The sequence below is a fragment of the Lemur catta genome, chromosome 14 (genome assembly GCF_020740605.2).
Source record: "Lemur catta isolate mLemCat1 chromosome 14, mLemCat1.pri, whole genome shotgun sequence".
Taxonomy (NCBI): Eukaryota; Metazoa; Chordata; class Mammalia; order Primates; family Lemuridae; genus Lemur; species Lemur catta.
Window position 1 is genome coordinate 47,123,436 of NC_059141.1, and position 18,250 is coordinate 47,141,685.

Here is an 18,250-nt window from a genome sequence, read left to right on the forward strand (position 1 = left end):
AGGAGGATCACTTGAGCCCAGGAGTTTGAGGTTGCTATGAGCTAGGTTGATGCCACGGCACTGTAGACAGGGCAACAGAGTGAGACTGTCTCAAAAAAAAAAAAAAAAATACACTGAGACATGGAGAAGGAATGGAGAACACGGGTTGGATGAAACAGGTGTTAAGTAGATAGAGTCTGCTGAAATTGGTGGTTGAATTTGGATCTCGAACACAGGAAGCTTCTGAGAAGATTCCTGAGTTATTAGGTGGGTAATGAGGTTGAAGGAGGTATGGGGAAAAGGTAATGCGATAACTTTTAGATATGGTTTTGTCTGGTGAAGATATCTACTTGGTGGTTGACTGAGCTTGGACTTCAGGGGAGAGATCTTGTGTTGATTTGGGAGTTATTAGCAAATATGTGTAGGCTGGAGCCCAGAACGTGGATAAGTGGGGAGGTTGGAGAGAGGACAAAGGAGATCACCATCATTTCTAAGTAGGGAGAGAAGCCAGCAAAGGTAACAGAAATAATGAGTGGAGAATTGAAGGGTGGATCCTAAAGAAACGAGCAATAGTATCAAAAGATATTCTGCAAATTCATTGAATTTAGCAATTGAGACTACAATGGTAAATCTTGAATAGTTTCAGTGTAGCAGTGGCTATAAAAACCTAATTGTAGTGGGCTGAAGAGTACATGTTAGACAGACAATGATTGCAGACAATTATTTAAAGGACTTCAGTTGTAAAATGATGCAGTGAGATTCCATGGGAGCTTGATACTCCTGGCAGGTTTTGTTTTCTTAAGATAGAAAAGACTCCAGCTTGTTATAGCCTGTGGGGAAGAAGTCTGGAGGGGAAGATTTACAGATCTCCAAACTTTGGCTCCAAACAGCTCTCTGATTTTTCTCTTAGGAATGTGTAAACATCTCTGTGCATATCATCACCAGCTGAGTGCTAACGGTAAATACTCACTATTCTTGGAGTATTTGTTCTTAGAAAGCTGGGACAGAAATAGACGTTTTTTTCTTTAAGGGAAAACATTGGAGGAACTGACTAGAAACCTAAGATCACTGGGCAGTATAGAAAAATATAAAAGGCCAAACCTTTACTGGGGCCTTGTATGATCATAAATTAACTAGTTATCTGATGACCTCCTTCGTGGAGTTGGGCAAGATCCCTGAATATTATCTTTGATCATGAGGGAGAATTCCAGGCAGGATGACTTAATAGAGGCTAAACCCCAGTGGAAAACAGCAGTTGTCATAGGACAAATCTCTTGAAATCTTGAGGAAAATTTAAGTGCTATTTGAAAAAACAGGGTTTTTGGAGCCTGCCTTCTATCTTGAGCCTTTACAGTATGCGTGATGATAAACTGTATTTGTAAAACTAGTGTGATTGCATCTTGTCTGATGGAATTAAGTAATCTAAACTTATATGATTTTTTTAAATTAAAAAAAACCTTTTTTTTCTTTCTTTTTCATGTTTTTTCTTTTTCTTTTCTTTCTTTCTCATGTTTTTTCTTTTTCTTTTCTTTCTTTCTTTCTTTTTTTTTTTGAGACAGAGTCTCGCTCTGTTGCCCGGGGCTAGAGTGCCGTGGGGTCAGCCTAACTCACAGCAACCTCAAACTCCTGGGCTCAAGCAATCCTTCTGCCTCAGCTTCCCAAGTAGCTGGGACTACAGGCATGGCTAATTTTTTGTATATATATTTTTAGCTGTCCATATTATTTCTTTCTATTTTTAGTAGAGATGGGGTCTCGCTCTTGCTCAGACTGGTCTCGAACACCTGAGCTCAAACAATCCACCCACCTCGGCCTCCCAGAGTGCTAGGATTACAGGTGTGAGCCACCGCACTCGGCTTCATGTTTTTTCTTTAATTTTTTTTTAACTTTAATTTCTTTCTGACAGTTGGCAAAGATAAACTTTTTCTTTTTCTTAAGACAGGGTCTCACTCTGTGACCCAGGCTGGAGTATAGTGGCATGATCACTGCTCACTGCAGCCTCCAACTCTGGGGCTTGTATGGTTTTTAAGTTTGTTTTGGGGCTATTATTTAATACCAATAAGTTTGTACTGGATCTTAGTCTCCCAGTTATGTGGAACTTAAAAAATTGAGGGAAAGGCTGGGCATGGTGGCTCACATCTGTAATCTTAGCACTCTGGGAGGCCGAGGCAGGAGGATCGCTTGAGGTCAGGAGATCAAGACCAGCTTGAGCAAGAGTGAGACCTTGTCTCTATTAAAATAGAAAAATTAGCTGGGTGTGGTGGCACATGCCTGTGGTCCCAGCTACTCTGGAGGCTGAGGCTGGAGGATTGCTTGAGCCCAGCAATCTGAGGTTGCTGTGAGCTAGGCTGAAACCATGGCACTCTAGCCCTGGCAACAGAGTGAGACTGTCTCAAAAAAGAAAGAAAAAAAAATTGAGGTAAAAAGATAAAATTTATCAGAATTATCCAGAAATGAGGGTTATAGTCCAAGGAACATTTGGTGGAAAAATAGTGACCTTTGACCACATCCTCAAGGATTAGATTCTAAATTGAGTTGTAGATTCACACACTTTACTTAGTAACTTGGTGTGAACCCAGTGTATGCAGTATATATTGATTTTGAACATTAGGTGATACTATTTTGAATAGCTGTGCTATACTGCTACAATTCAAAGTTAACATCCTTTCAGAATGTTTGATAAGTGATTGATGGAGCTGAGAGAATAGCCAAAGTTTGTTTGATTCCAGCCTAATCTATGTACTTAAAAATATATGAAATTGTTCAGATACTGAAGGGGTATAATGAATAATACACAGAACACCAGAGTTGATTATTAAACTTAAGCATGTGTGGCATTGTTCACGAAACGGTGAAGAATAAAAGGGCAGTGGGTTTGGCTTTAGAACCCCCAGGAGTAAGCTCAGGGAGGACACAGCTACAGTCAAGTCACCCAGAGGTGTGGCTAGCTCCAGGGGAGAGCTAGGTTTCAGAGAGTTTTCAGTGTAAATTCTTCCTGGGGGTCTACGAACAAGACCCTTAAGGGGTCTTAAGCAAGTTAAGTCTATGGTATTTAAGGAATGATTGAAATTGGCATTTGAGAACTCAATTATAACCTTGGAAGAAGAAGTTTAAGGTATTTTAATGAGGAGGGAAGTTGGTAAGATGATAGCTTGAGACCGATTTGAGGTCTTAGAGTACTTTTTCTTCTTTTTGACTGGAAATACTCGTAGCCCCAAAGGAAGAGGACTGTGGCCAGGAACACCTGTGACTAGAGAGGTTTCGCTCTTAGGTCAGTAGTGATTATCTATACATTTGGAACCAATCTTCAGTGTACATGTTGTTTTTGTTAAATAGAGGTTTGGTTTGTTCTTTTTTTTTTTTTTTTTTTTTTTTAAGACACACCACCACACCCAGCTAATTTTTTCTATTTTTAGTAGAGATCGGGTCTTGCTCTTGTTCAGGCTGGTCTCAACCTCCTGACCTCAAGCGATCCTCCCACCTCAGGCTCCCAGAGTGCTAGGATTAAGGGTGGGAGCCACCCTCTATCAACAACCTGCTCAAATTCCCCTCCTCCCTTCACCCCACCCCTGAGTTAAAAGCATTTGCTTTGGGTTCTAATACCCTGTGGCCAGATCAGGGTGGAGTTTTTGTTGGGGGTAGGAATGAAAAAATTGGAATAAAAAAGAAGCCCGCTTCTAGAGAAGACTTCTGTCTCTGCCATGGCTCCGATCCGGCCCAGGCGTGGAAGAGCCAGGAGGCCAAACAGCATCAAGGTAGAGTGAGTGGGGTGAGGACCATCTGGTCCTTTAGACCTACTGTTTTGGGCCAGCACTTTCTTTGGCCCTGTCTTTTTGTGGCCTTTGACTCTCTCAACTAATGGTTGTGGGCAGAGTAGGGAAACGGAGCTGAAGCAAAACTCAAAGAATGTTAGGACTACAAAACTCAGTTTAGTAGCTGACCTATTTTTATCCTTACAAGAGGGAAAAGAGAATTTGGTGGCTGGAAATCTGGACTAGCCGATTTCACTGCCCTGGTACGATAAGGTAGCTGTTGTTTAGGTCTCCTTTGAGAGAGATTTTTGTTGTTTTTGTATTAAATGTTCATTTTAGAATGTTTCTTGGGTGAATCTTTGGTAGGTAGTTGGTTCGTCTTTTTTTTAAGTTTAAATTTGGTTTTATTAGCAAGCAGTGGTGGTGACCATTGTAGGGTGGTTTGTTGTAGAACAGGGTCTGAACTCCATGCTTCTTATTTAGGGTCAGTGGGAAGAAGTGAAATATAGTACCTTAAAGTCAGCGTGAGGCCGGTGCAGTGACTCACGACGGTTAGTTAGCCTAGCACTCTAAGAGGCCCAGATGGGACGATTCCTTGAGGTCTGGAATTCAAGACCAGCCTGAGCAAGAGCAAGACCCTGTCTCTACAAAAAAATAGAAAAATTAACCTGGCATTGTGGCATGTGCCTGTATCCCCAGCTACTCAGGAACCTGAGGCGGGATGATTGCTGAGCCCTGGAGTTTGAGGTTGCTGTGAGGATCTATCATGAAGCCACTGCACTCTAGCTGGGGCTACAGAGCAAGACTCTGTACAAACAAACAAAACCCCAAAAAGTCAATGTTATACAGGCACTAGTGGTTCTCTGTGAATTTTTTCCCCAAACATTCAATTTTCAGGATGAGAATGTAGGTCCTGAGGATGTCACTTCTGGTTAGACACAAATACTTTGTGGGCTGCCCCTTGTGTGTTCTACATAATAGTTTATGAAAAATTGTTTTGTACCTTAACAATGTGGTTTATTTACTTCATGCTTTCTCAAGGGAAATAAGAATTGATTGTTGGTGAGTCAGGGAATCTTAAATATAACAATGTACAAAGGAAATAAATAGTATATCTGTGGTATTAAAATGTCATGGGAAGGCTATTAGGAAAAAGTGCCTAAAAAGGCTTGCTTGGAGGCGAGGTATTGGTGAAAATGAAAAAAAGTTAAGCAACACTGATCTACCTGTAGTTAATAGTCTTACTGGACCCTTTCTATGAACATACTTTGAAAGGCCTTATTTTTCTATCTGATTTGAGTAGCTGTGTCTTGATACAGGAAATGCTGCATGTATGGAGTTGGGGGAGAGGGTTATAATCCGATTCTGTTCAAATGACACGGGCATTTCAGAAAAAAATACCACCTTGCTCAATGCCACTGAGCTCCTTCAAGAGTGAGTATGAGATTATCAAGACAATGGGAATCTGGAAAAATGAGAAAATGGAGGGGGCTTGGGAAGTATCGGACCTAGACTTGATCTAAGAAGTTCAATCTTCTTGTTGGTTCAGAGTGGTTAGGAGGAGCCCAGAGCCACCTACAGTCTTAGTATGTTCTTTAAAAGCCATGAAATAAGGCCAGGCATGGTGGCTCATGCCTGTGATATCCTAGAACTCTGGGAGGCTAAGGCGGGTGGATCGCTCGAGGTCAGGAGTTCGAGACCAGCCTGAGCAAGAGTGAGGCCCCGTCTCTACTAAAAATAGAAAGAAATGATTTGGACAGCTAAAAATATATATAGAAAAAAAATTAGCTGGGCATGGTGGTACATGCCTGTAGTCCCAGCTACTCGGGAGGCTGAGGCAGAAGGATTGCTTAAGCCCAGGAGTCTGAGGTTGCTGTGAGCTAGGCTGATGCCACGGCACTCTAGCCAGGACAAAAGAGCAAGACTGTCTCAGAAAAAAAAAAAAAAAAAAAAAGCCATGAAATATAACTGACTAACAAAGCTTAGGTGTTCTTAATTAAGCTAACTAATTAATGAGCATATCATATGAAAATATTCTTTTGGTACATGTCTTTTTTTTTTTTGAGACAGAGTCTCCTGCTGCCTGGGCTAGAGTGCTGTGGCATCAGCCTAGCTCACAGCAACCTCAAATTCCTGAGCTCAAGTCATCCTTCTGCCTCAGCCTCCCAAGTAGCTGGGACTACAGGCATGAGCCACCATGCCTGGCTAATTTTCTCTGTATATATTTTTAGTTGTCAATATAATTTATTTCTATTTTTAGTAGAGATGGGGTCTTGCTCTTGCTGAGGCTTGTCGTCTGGAACTCCTGACCTCAAGTGATCCTCCTGCCTTGGCCTCCCAGAGTGCTAGGAATTGCCTATGCAATGAATTATATTTACTTTATTAAACAACAAGTCTTCTAATTTTTGATATTTATATATTTCTCTTTTCTTGAAATATTGACTAGAATTTCCACAGTCATGTTAAGTGTCAGTGGTCTAGAGGTTCTTTTTCTTTTTTTTAATTGGAAAATACAAATTTTATAGATTTATCATGTACAACATGATGTTTTGAAATATGTATACACTGGGAAATGGTAATTGTCATTCTATTGACTCCTAATAGCAATGACAATACCTCTACTATCTTAATTCCTGTGGTATGAGGTTTGATGAGCTGTTTCAATGTTATTAATAACAAAAGAACAAAATAAGGATTAGCCTGTAGTTCGAGCTACTCAGGAGGCTAAAGTGGGAGGATCTCTAGAGCCCAAGAGTTCCAGGATGTGGTGTGCTATGATTGTACCTGTGAATAGGCACTGCACTCCAACTTGGGGGAGACCCCTGTCTCTATAAATAAATATATGAAGGTTGGAGGGCATGAGGAATGACTGCTTAATGGATACAGAGTTTCTCTTTGGGATGAGGAAAATGTTCTGGAATTAGATAGTAGCACAACATTGCAAATGAACTAAAACCACTGAATTGTACACTTTTAAATTGTAAAGTGATGTACTTCACGTCATGTAAATTTCATCTCAATAAAAAAGGGGAATTATATCCCTCTCCACTCTCTAAAATGGCTAAAGTGAAAAGTCAGAAAATACTAATTATTAATGAGACTGTGGAACAATTGGAACTCTCATAATTACAGGTGGGAGTGTATATTGATAACCACTTTAGAAAATTCTTTGGCCTGTCTTCTAAAGCTGAAGATACCCACGCACTCTTATCACCCAGCACTTTCCCTCCACCCAGTGCATATGTATGTTCACCTAAAGATGACATCAGAATGTTATAGCAGTATACTTTAAACAGCCAAAACCCAAAAATAACCCAGATGTACATCTCCAATAGAATAGATGACTACATTGTTATATGCAGCAATGATAATCTGTGGACTACAAGTATAATTAATAGCACGGATATATCTCACAAGTATAATTTTGAATAAAAACCTGTCAGTTATATAAAGTTTGAAAATAAGCAAGAGAAATTTATGATGTTAAATATCAAGACAATGGTTACCTTTTGGGCGGTGAGTGATGACAAGACAGAGGAGTTCATGCCTGGGATCTGGTTACATATATGTTCATTTTGTGAAAGTTCAATAAGCTATATGATTTTTACACTTTACAGTGTGTATGTTCCTCTTGAATACAGTTTGCATTAAAACAATAGATATTCCCAGTGAATGGTAGCAATGTTAGAATAGTTTAAAAATTTATTTGGAAAAACAAATGAACATACCCAAATATTAACAGGATGAGATTATGGTAGCTTCTAGTTCTTTCTTTTTTCCCTACACCTCCCTTTTTGGTATTTTATGACTTCTCTTAACATGTAAAAAGCAAAAATAATACTCTTTTAGGCTGTATCCACCGGGCTTTCATCTTTAGTTGCTATTACATTTTAAAGTTCTTACAGCTCTTATTTAGATATTTAAATAGATGCTATGAGTAATTTCTATATTTATTTTACAGGCAGATTTTGACAACAAACTAGTAAATGGCCCCAAGTCAGAATCCATGGACTACAGTAAATGTGGTCATGGGAACGAACAAAGATTGGAATTGAACCCAAAACCCCTTGAAAATGTAGCTAAAAATGAAGAAAGTATGACAGGTGTTGAAGTGGAGAAATGGACGCAAAACAAGAAATCACACTTAATTGATCATGTCAAAGGAGATTTCAGTGCTAATGTGACAGAAGCTGAAAAATCAAAAAACTCTGAAATTGACAAGAAACAAAACAAACCTCCACAACTGTTTATACAAACTGTAAGAAATGGCATTAAAAATGTACACTATTTACCAACTGAAACAAATGTGTCATTTAAAAAATTCAATATTGAAGAATTTGGCAAGGCATTTGACAACAATTCGTATAAATTCCTACAAGACACTGCAAACCATAACAATGCCATGAGCTCTATTGCTACTAGTGTGTGTTGCGATCATCTCAAGGGGAGAAGTAATGTGTTAGTCTTCCAGAAGCCTGGCTTTAACTGTAATTCTAATCCAGATTCTTCAAACCTCAATATAAACAGTCACACTAGTACACACAATGAAGGTGATCAACCAAAAACTCCTGACAACATGCCAAGTAAAGAACCAAAAGATGGGTCTCCAGTTCAAGCACGAATTTTATCCTTAATGAAAGTTAGGAGATTAACACGGGACCAAGTGGTAGCCATAGAGGCCCTGACTCAACTCTCAGAAGCCCCGTCAGAGAATTCCTCACCATCAAAGTCAGAGAAAGATGAAAGTTCAGAACTTAGAACACCTAGATTGCTTAACAGCAGCCAGACAGCTTTCTGTTATGTAGAAAAAGACCTTCAAGACTCAAACATACAAGGAGAGCCACCAAACCTTCATCACTGTCCACCTTTGGAAAAGCAAACTTCATGCAACACAGTGGTATTCAATGGCCAAAATACTCTTTCCAACTCACATATCAGCTCAGCTACTAACCAAGCATCCACAACATCACATGAATATTCAAAAGTCACAAATTCAATACCTCTTATACCAAAAACAAATTCATCCAAGACTGATACCAGTAAAAATATTGCTAAAGGTAGGATTACTCTTGACAGTTCTTCCAAGATTCTGGATCAGTTTCCACCAAGAAGTAATAAATTGGGGTATTGTAATGAGTTACTGGACAACAGTAAAAATTTGGACTCAGATGATGTATTATGTCAGGATGCAGCCCATACTCAAATTGAGGAAGATGTTGCAACACAACTAACACAACTTGCATCGATAATTAAATCAACTAATACAAATCCAGATGACAAAAAACTTGAAAGTAATAATAATGCACGGCAAAAACATAGTCAGGAAAAGGGCTTAATACAACAGAAACCACCTTCAAGTGTACAAAATAATGGTTCATCATTAACAAAGCAAAAGAATACAACCCAGAAAAAGACAAAATCCACCCCATCAAGAGATAGGCGGAAAAAGAAGCCCATAGTTGTAAGTTGTCAAGAAAAGCATCAGCAAAACCAGAAAAAGTCATATCAGTACCGTCAGTTACATGACATTTGGATAGGAGCCAGATTTCAAAGGTATGGGCAATTTTATCCACATGTTTTTCCTATCCTTTTGGGAGAAATTCCGCCCATAACCACAATGTGCAAACCACTGGCTCCAAAAAGTTTAACGATACAAGACAAAAAATTCTTTCCTCCAGTCACTCAGATAAAATTCGAGAGGTATACAGAATTAGCACAGGAAAAAATGGTGAAAGTTGAACCACTGGATTCTCTCACCTTATTTCATTTTAAAACGGAATCCAATGGGCAGGCGTTTACAGATAAAGCTTATAATTCTCAGGTACAGTCAACAGTGAATGTCAATCAGAAAGCTCACCCTTCGACCCAGCCCTCCTCTCCACCTAACCAGTGTGCTAAAGGGATGGCTGGTGATGACCAAATAAAGTTGCAACAAGATGTTAAGGAGCCACTCATGCATCAGAGACTGCCAACATTACCAGGTATCTCTCAAGAGACACCCTTATCGGACCCAGCACAAATTCTCAGGAATGTAAATGTAGTGTGTTCAGGTGGAATTACAGTGGTTTCTACCAAAAGTGAAGACGAAGTCTGTTCATCTAGCATTGCCGAATCAGAATTTTCCCCAGTAGACAGCACACAGAAAAGTTTTAATGATTATGCTATGAACTTCTTTACTAACCCAACAAAAAACCTGGTGTCTGTAACTAAAGATTCTGAACCACCCACCTGCAACTGTCTTGGTAAGTACTTGTGTGGATGTGTTCTTTCACCTGCATAAACTGTCTCAAGTCCTGAGAGAAGCTTGTGTGGTATTTTTGCTCCATTGCTGTTCTAGCTAAGATAGACTTAGTAATTCTATACCCATTTTTCTGTGGGATCTTTATTGATTCTGCTCAGAAGAAAATGGAAAATTCAACTCATAATTTGGAAAACAAAGGTAAATTTTCTCACGTGGAAAATATACTAATTTCTCTCAAGGCAAAATGTCTCTTGTTTACTGTGCATAGCATAAGAATGAATTCCCTTATTACTTCATTACAATTTGTTTATTCTTCCCGTATTCAAAAGTATTTCAGTCTACCAGACTTTAATTAACGTTTTTGTGTGTGTGAGAAAGAACATGCATACAGAGAATGTAAAACGTGGATACAACTTAAACAAGTATAGAAAGTATAGATGGCAATTGCCATCCTGGTCTAGAACTGAAACTGGCTTATATCTTTTTAAGTGTCTTGTGCTTTTGTGCTCTATGCAATATAAAGGGTACACTCATATCTAAAGAAATTCCATAAAAATCTTGGTCACTTGAAGAATTCATAAATCTTTTTGAGTTTTAACATTTTAATAAATTAGTCCAATAAATATTGATTTCCTATTTTAAAAAAAACAACAAATAGGTTTATGCTAATAGCTGAGTTAATGAACTGATTTCTAACCAATGTATTTATACATTTTGTGCCTTAGGAGTCATTGAAAGAACATTCGGAAACTAACTTTCTTTTTATCGGTGTGTTAAAAGCACTGAGAAAATCTAGCTGGGGTAAAGATTCTCAGCAAGAGTTTTGAGAAATTTACTCAATATTCGAAACATGTGAAAACTTAAGTTGACTCCTGTGTTGATTATTGGAAAGGATAAGTACTCATTTTGATATTTTTTAACCACAGTAGAAAAAATAGTGTAGTGTAGTGATGCCTTTTAGTTTTTTTTTTTTTCTTTTGAGACAGAGTCTCACTCTGTTGTCCGGGCTACAGTGCCGTGGCATCAGCTCACAGCAACCTCAAACTCCTGAGCTCAAGCAATCCTCCTGCTTCAGCCTCCCGAGTAGCTGGGACTACAGGCATGCGCCACCATGCCCGGCTAATTTTTTCTATAAATTTTTAGTTGTCCAGATAATTTCTTTCTATTTTTAGTAGAGACGGGGTCTCACTCTTGCTCAGGCTGGTCTCGAACTCCTGAGCTCAAACGATTCACCCGCTTCAGCCTCCCAGAGTGCTAGGATTACAGACGTGAGCCACTGTGCCCGGCCCAACACACAGTTTTTGACAAGCTACCATGTGCCAGCCACCAAGGATAGGGTCTCCTGAGAAGAATCTCATAATCTGGAATGGGTGACAATGCTGCCTGAATGGGGTTGAATTGGGAGAATAAGAGGTTCTTGGACCAAGGAGACAAGAGTAGAAAATGATAATGGCTCCTATTCTAGAGCTCTTACTACAAGTCTCGTATTGGGCCATGCCTTGACTTGTGATATTCGTAGCAACTCTACAAAAGGAGGGCTTTTTTATCCCCATTTTGCAAATGAGGAAATTGAGACACAGAAAACTTCACAGCTAGTAAGTAACTGAACTGGGATTCAGAGAGATGCAGCAATCTCAACTCCAGAGCCTACGCTTATAACTTTAACCCTCTGTTGCTTCAAAAATCTGAAGTATAAAAGGGAGAACACTTATCTGAATATCACCAAAATTGGGAAAAAGGCCTATAATTCCAAATGTAAATACCAGTAAAGTTTATATACCTAAGCTAGTGTAGTTTTACTGTGTACATGGTTCTAAAAGGATGCTTGTCTAGTTTCGAGACCCTTTCTTTATACAAAATAACCAGTCACAGTTTATAAGAGTAAGGACAGCCAGGCATTCAAAGTTGATTGAGTACCTGCAGTGGACTGAGAACTGTTTTATACACTGTCACTAACGTATCTTTCATTAATCATTACATGTTAGTTTATTGTGCTTATGGTGTAAAAAAGGTAACTTTAAGACTTTACATTCCAAGTAAGACCATCATATCAGAGGGTAAGGAATTTCCATGGTGGTACCATGTTCTGGCAAAATACAGTAAATTGATCTCTAGATTAGGGTTCCAAATTTAGCATTATTGGCATTTTGTACCTAATAGTTCTTTGTTCTAGGGGAGCTATTCTATGCATTGTTGGATGTTTAGCAGAATCCCTGACCTCTACCCACTATATAGTAGTACACATACATATCTGCTGAGTTTCACAACAAAAATTCCCTCCAGATAGTGCCAAATGTCCCCTTAGCAGCAAAATTACCCCTTGTTCAGAACCACTGCTCTACTCACCAATAGTAAATTAAAATCTATTCAATGTATCATGCTTAATAAGCCACAGAAGTAAGTCTTCTTTGTATTTGATGTCTGATCAAAATTATTAAATAATGACTTTTTGGTGTAGGTAGAAATTCATGAAATGCAGAAATTCTCCAGTGATTTTTTTTTGTTGTTGAGACAGAGTCTCACTCTGTCACCAGGCTAGAATGCAGTGGCAGGCATCATCATAGCTCACTGCAATCTCAACCTCCTGGACTCTAGCCATCCTTCCACCTCAGCCTCTGTAGTGGCTGGGACTACAGGCCTGTGCCACCGTGCCTGGCTAGTTTTTTCTGTTTTTAGAAGAGAAAGGGTCTTGCTCTTTTTCAGGCTGGTCTCCAACTGCTGACCTCAAGTTTTCCTCCTAGCTTGGCCTCCCAGAGTGCTAGGATTACAGAGGTGAGCCACTGCGCCCTGCCCCCAGTGATTCTTTTCCTTTTCTTCTCTGTTTTCTTTCTTTTTTTTTTTTTTTTTTTAACAGTACATCTAGGTTTGGAACCAGTGATTCTGGTTATACACAATGCTAAGAGACCAAGTTAAAAATATTGTTTTCCCAAGAAATGTATAATTTATGCTCTCAAATTCAAACAGGGCTGGGTGCAGTGGCTCACACCTGTAATCCTAGCACTTTGGTAAGCTAAGGCTGGAGGATTGCTTGAGGCAAGAAATTCAAGACCATCTCTGAGCAAGAGCAAGACCCCAGCCTCTACAAGAAAGAAAAATTAGCTGGGCATGGTAGCACGTGCCTGTAGTCCCAGCTACTTGGGAGGCTGAGGCAGGAGAATCGCTCAAGCCCTAGAGTTTGAGGTTGCAGTGAGCTGTGATGATGCCATTGCACTCTAGCCAGGTGACAGAGCAAGACTCTGTTTCAAAAAAAAAAAAATTCAAAGGGTACAGAAATATGCAAACATCTTCTCATAGTCTCCATTCTCTGAAGATAAAAGTTCCTGTTACACAGTTTTCTATAGGAATTAACATTGTTACTGATTTTGATTTTGTTTCCATGTTTACAAAATTTAGGACTTTTAGAACACACTATTTTTCCAACTTGCTTTTTTTTAAATTCATTTCATCGTAGATTTTGTAATGTTTGTAAAAACTGTTTCAATAGCTTTAGTTCATTCCACTATATAAGTATCCCATAATTTATTTAACCTACATCTTATTGACAGATGTTAAGAATATTCCTCTCTTTCATATTACAAATAATTAACAAGGAACATTCTTTTGTATGTTTATAAATACATAATTGCACTAGTGTATAGTATAATAAATTCTTAGCAGTAAAATTGCTTGGCTCAATTTTAATAGGATTCTGAGGCCAGGCTTTTTAGATTTATCACTCTTGGATAGCTTTTAATTTTGCACTTCAATTATTACGGATTTTTTTAAAGCAGGAGATAGGATCATAAATCTGACCCACATCTTAAAATATTTTTTTCCATCTGATTCTTAGAGGGAGAAAGAATTAGGAGCAGGAAGAGTAGAACATTAACAAGTTAAATTCTATGGCCTATTGTCCTTGACTTTAATTATTAAAACCTTGTCAAGATTCATGGTTCTGAATTGAGGGGGAAAAGAAAAAGTAAAAATAGCTCCTCCTTGCCCCTATGTAAATCTGTAAAACTTTGGGTCTAATAATCTTATTCCTTCCACAGATCGAGTTATACAAAAAGACAAAGGCCCATATTATACACACCTTGGGGCAGGACCAAGTGTTGCTGCTGTCAGGGAAATCATGGAGAATAGGTGAGGAAATATGCTTCCCTGTTAAAATCATTTTTATTGTGGACCTGACTCAATCCAGATAAATTATCTCTGGGACCAAACATGAGATGAATAGAAAATTTTGAGCAGTATGAGTTGGATGTTCTTTAGGGCCCAGGAAAAAAGGGGTACCCTGGTGTCCCTGCTGAGTCCCTCATCGCATGGGCTGTTGGGCACATAACTGGGCACTCACAAGGCAAGCTTAATTGTCTTTGATAAATTCAGAAATACTTATTTTTATATTATTGTATAAGAGTAGAAATAGGTCAAATTACCCCCTTGACACTGCACAGTTTACATTCCCATTGTTTGTCTTGGAGTCAGGCTTTTTTAAAAGAGTCATTTTTAAGGATAAATAAACAGAACTGATAATAAAGAAAAACATCTGCTGCACAAATGCAAATTTTTTACAAAAGTAAATTATGAGAAGTGTTTGATTTTTGAACTTCTGTTCATCCATCTGTTATACATATTAAGATGTTAAAAGTTGAAGGTTCCAAGTGTAGATTGCAATTAATTAGTACATTCTCTCCTGTGTTTTATACTCAGGTATGGTCAAAAAGGAAATGCGATAAGGATAGAAATAGTAGTGTATACTGGGAAAGAAGGCAAAAGCTCTCATGGGTGTCCAATAGCTAAGTGGGTAAGTAGTTCTCATTTATACATTTTTGAAAATCGATTTATTCTACATATAAAATGAATACATTTTTTTGACCTATGAAAATATGGACTAGAAAAATAGGCACTCCCACAGGGATAAAACAAGGAAGATATTTTAAGGATTTGTTCTGTAAAATATGGATTCAGTCAGAAGGCCACATGTGCCCCCAGGCTGCAGGGTCTCCACTCCTGGATGTGGTTTTTATGTTAAATAATAGAGGGGAATAGCCCTGCCCAGTTGTTATGGGCAATGGTCTTCTTTTTGCCCCCAGGGTTATGACTTTTACCAGTTTCTTGTGTATTTTTAGAGATAGTTCAATACATTCATAATCAGCTTAAAGAGATGGTACCGAATTATACACACTGCTTTATATCTTACTTTAGTCAGTAACTGTATTTTGAAAGTCTTTCCAATTCAGTATCCATAGAGCCACCTTAATGAAGATTATATGGTATCGAAAACAAAACCACATCTACAACATATTCCCAAAATTGTTCCTATGACTACTTTGATTTTTCCACAAATGCATAATTTAAAAGAACTGGATTCACCTTCTCTAGGAAGTTCTCAAACTGAAAACCATGTTCATAGCCAAATGTGTCTTTTCAGTAGGGTATTCACATTTGCAAAGATGTTAACCAGTTTATTTGGAATTCTTGACCATAGCATTTTATGGTTTATAATCTATTAATGATGATGATTGTGGTAATAATAATGATGACAGTGATAGCTACCTTTGATAGCACCTCAAAAGCCTCCTTTGGAGTCCCTTTCCAATCAATAACTCCCTTTAAAGGTAACCACTATTTTGAGCATAGATTAGTGTTGCTTCTTTTTTGAGCTTCATACAATTAGAATCCTATATTATGTACTCTTTTGTCTGCCTCCTTTCATCCAACATTTATGTGCCATGGATTTAAAGGCTTGAATCTCAACAGCCTTCTGGAATCATGAATTGATCTGATGTGGAAGTCATGTAGGATAGTGGGAAGAAGTATAGGAACCTGAGTCCCTGTTGATACCGATGGAGCTGTTATACTACCCCCAGGCCTTCTTAAATCTTGATTTTTGTAACATGAGAGAGAATTGTTCTATGAGTTTTCTTTTATTAGTTTGTTTAAACTATGTTATTTTGCAATAGAAGTGAGTCCTGACTGAGATATCTGCCTTCACTTTGTTATAATCTGAGTGAATTTTGGAGAAAAAAAAATTCAAAATGTGAAAGATAAGTGAAGGAACTCATGCTTATTGAGTACTTTCTATTGCCATGCCCTGGGCTAGATACTGGGAATGTAAATGTAAATTAGGATCTATTAATCATTTCAATTTGCAGATGTGAAGGCAGTATGGCCCAGAGGCGTCAGCCATTATACACACATTTGACACTTGACTTGCTGACAGCAGGTTCATTACTTTATCTTCTGATAATGCAAATGTTAGCTGGTGTCACCTTGCCTCTTAAGAACTAAATAAAATTTCTTAAAGTCCTCAGTTTTGTTCCCTTGTAGTTTAAAACTTTACCTAAGAGTTTTAAAAGTGTGAATGGCTGGAGTAGGGCAGGGTTTGGTGATTGTGAATTGTTACTTCCTCAGTTCATGGATCAACTTCTTGTCCTGCTATGCACTGATTTTTTCACACTGTGTCAACTGAGCAATGATGGTTACTACTTAATTTTCACAAAGCACCATTCATCTAAATCAATCTATACGTGTAAGAGACTTTGAAGATATATCCAAACAGTAGCCTGGGTGATCTTTATTTTTATTTTCATATTTTATTCCCCCATTTGAAAAAGTAACTTATGACCTTTTTAAGTGTGACTTATAACATTTTTAAAGTAGGAAATAATATACAGACTGTTCATTTTTCTATTGTATTATTTTTGATTGATTTTATAGTAGCTTTCTAGGAAAATTGGCCATTTGTGATAAAAGTTGTAAATGTATTTTCTCAGTTTGTTATGCTTTTACCATTTTTTAGATTTTTTTTATAAATGTAGTCAACTTTTTCATCTTTTCTTTTATAGCTTTAGGGTAATATATCTTAATTAGAAAAATTTTCCCACTATAAATAGTTCTCTCATTTTCTTTTTGTAGTATTTTAATGATTTCATTTTTTTCTCCACTTTAATATTTTATCCATTTTATACTTATCCTGGTTTGGAGTATTAGTAACAACTTACACTTTCTCAGATGGCTACTTAGTTATCCAACACCGCCTTTTTAATTGTCCATCTTTTCCCTACTAATATGTATTTGTTTACATTTGTTGATTTTCTATTGCTACATCAATGTCTTTTCCTTTATCAGCATCAGATTGCTGTAATTATTTAGGTTTTATAATATGTTTCCATATCTGTTAGGCTAATTCTTCCTTTTTTCAGAAATTTTCTATTCTGCCTTGTTTATTATATCGTGAGTTTACAATCCCCTTGTCTAGTTGCAAGAATAAAATCCTATTGGTATTTTTATTGGACTCATATCACATGGAGAATTTGAAGAATTTACTTCTTTTTGGTATTTAGTCTCCCTATTCCAAATATTATACCTTTCCATTTGCTTATGCCTTCTTTTGTCCTTGAGAGCTGTTTTAAGGTTTTGTGCCTATAGAAGTTACATGTTTCTTGTTTTCCAATTTATTTCTCTTGTGTATCTTCTAATACAGTTAGTTAGTCCACCAGACTATTCTAATATCATATTGCTTTGGTAATGATGGTCTCCTTACCTTGGATCTCTGTCAGTGGGAATCCTTCCAGGGTTTTCCCATTAAACATGGGTCCTCAGGGAAGGCCTTTTGGGAGAGGGGACATTTAAGCTGAGAACTGAGTGACAAAAAGGACCAAGTATTCAAAGGAAAAACCCCCAGGAATGCAGCAAATAGCATTCCTAAGCAGAGAAAACAGCAAGTACAAAGGTCTTGGGTGAAGGAAGAGGATACTTTTATTTTTTTAACACTCTAAGAAGAATCCATTCAAATTGAGGAGGTAGGGAATGGAACTAGGGAAGGATAAAGAGATAAGCAAAAACCAGATTAGGAATGGTTCTGCAGGCCGTAGTGAGGAGTTGCAGTTTTATTCCCTAAGTAACATAATAAGCCTTTGAAGTATTTTAAATAGGGGTACGTTGTCTGGTTTATGATTTATAAATAGTATTTGAAGAATTAATTCATAAAATTTGTGTTGGTTATCTGTTGCTGCTTAACAAATCTCCCCACAATTTAGCAGCTTTTTCTTTTTTTTTCTTTTTTGAGACAGAGTCTCCTGTCACCCATGCTAGAGTGCCCTGGCAACAGCCAAGCTTATAGCAACCTCAAACTCCTGGGCTCAAGCGATCCTCCTGCTTCAGCCTCCCAAGTTGCTGGGACCACAGGTGCACGCTACCACGCCCAGCTAAATTTTTCTATTTTTTGTAGAGACAGCATCTCACTATGTTGCTCAGACTAGTCTTGACCTCCTGGCCTCAAGTGATCCTCCCTCCTTGG

At 38.0% G+C, this 18,250-nt stretch overlaps 1 protein-coding gene and 1 long non-coding RNA gene across 2 annotated transcripts in view; one reads left to right on the forward strand and one right to left on the reverse strand.

Moving 5' to 3' along the window:
• The window catches only part of LOC123650421, a 39,460-nt gene extending 21,927 nt beyond the window's left edge, over positions 1-17,533 (reverse strand). Inside the window, exon 1 of the long non-coding RNA XR_006739340.1 lies at positions 17,495-17,533. This is a non-coding gene — a long non-coding RNA (uncharacterized LOC123650421). The remainder of the gene's footprint in view (positions 1-17,494) is intronic.
• Positions 1-18,250, forward strand: part of TET1 (tet methylcytosine dioxygenase 1) — a 110,322-nt gene that overhangs the window by 59,512 nt on the left and 32,560 nt on the right. The window contains exons 4-6 of the mRNA XM_045569296.1: positions 7,690-9,970; positions 14,001-14,091; positions 14,659-14,752. Of these exons, the coding sequence (XP_045425252.1) occupies positions 7,690-9,970; positions 14,001-14,091; positions 14,659-14,752 (2,466 nt within the window). The remainder of the gene's footprint in view (positions 1-7,689; positions 9,971-14,000; positions 14,092-14,658; positions 14,753-18,250) is intronic.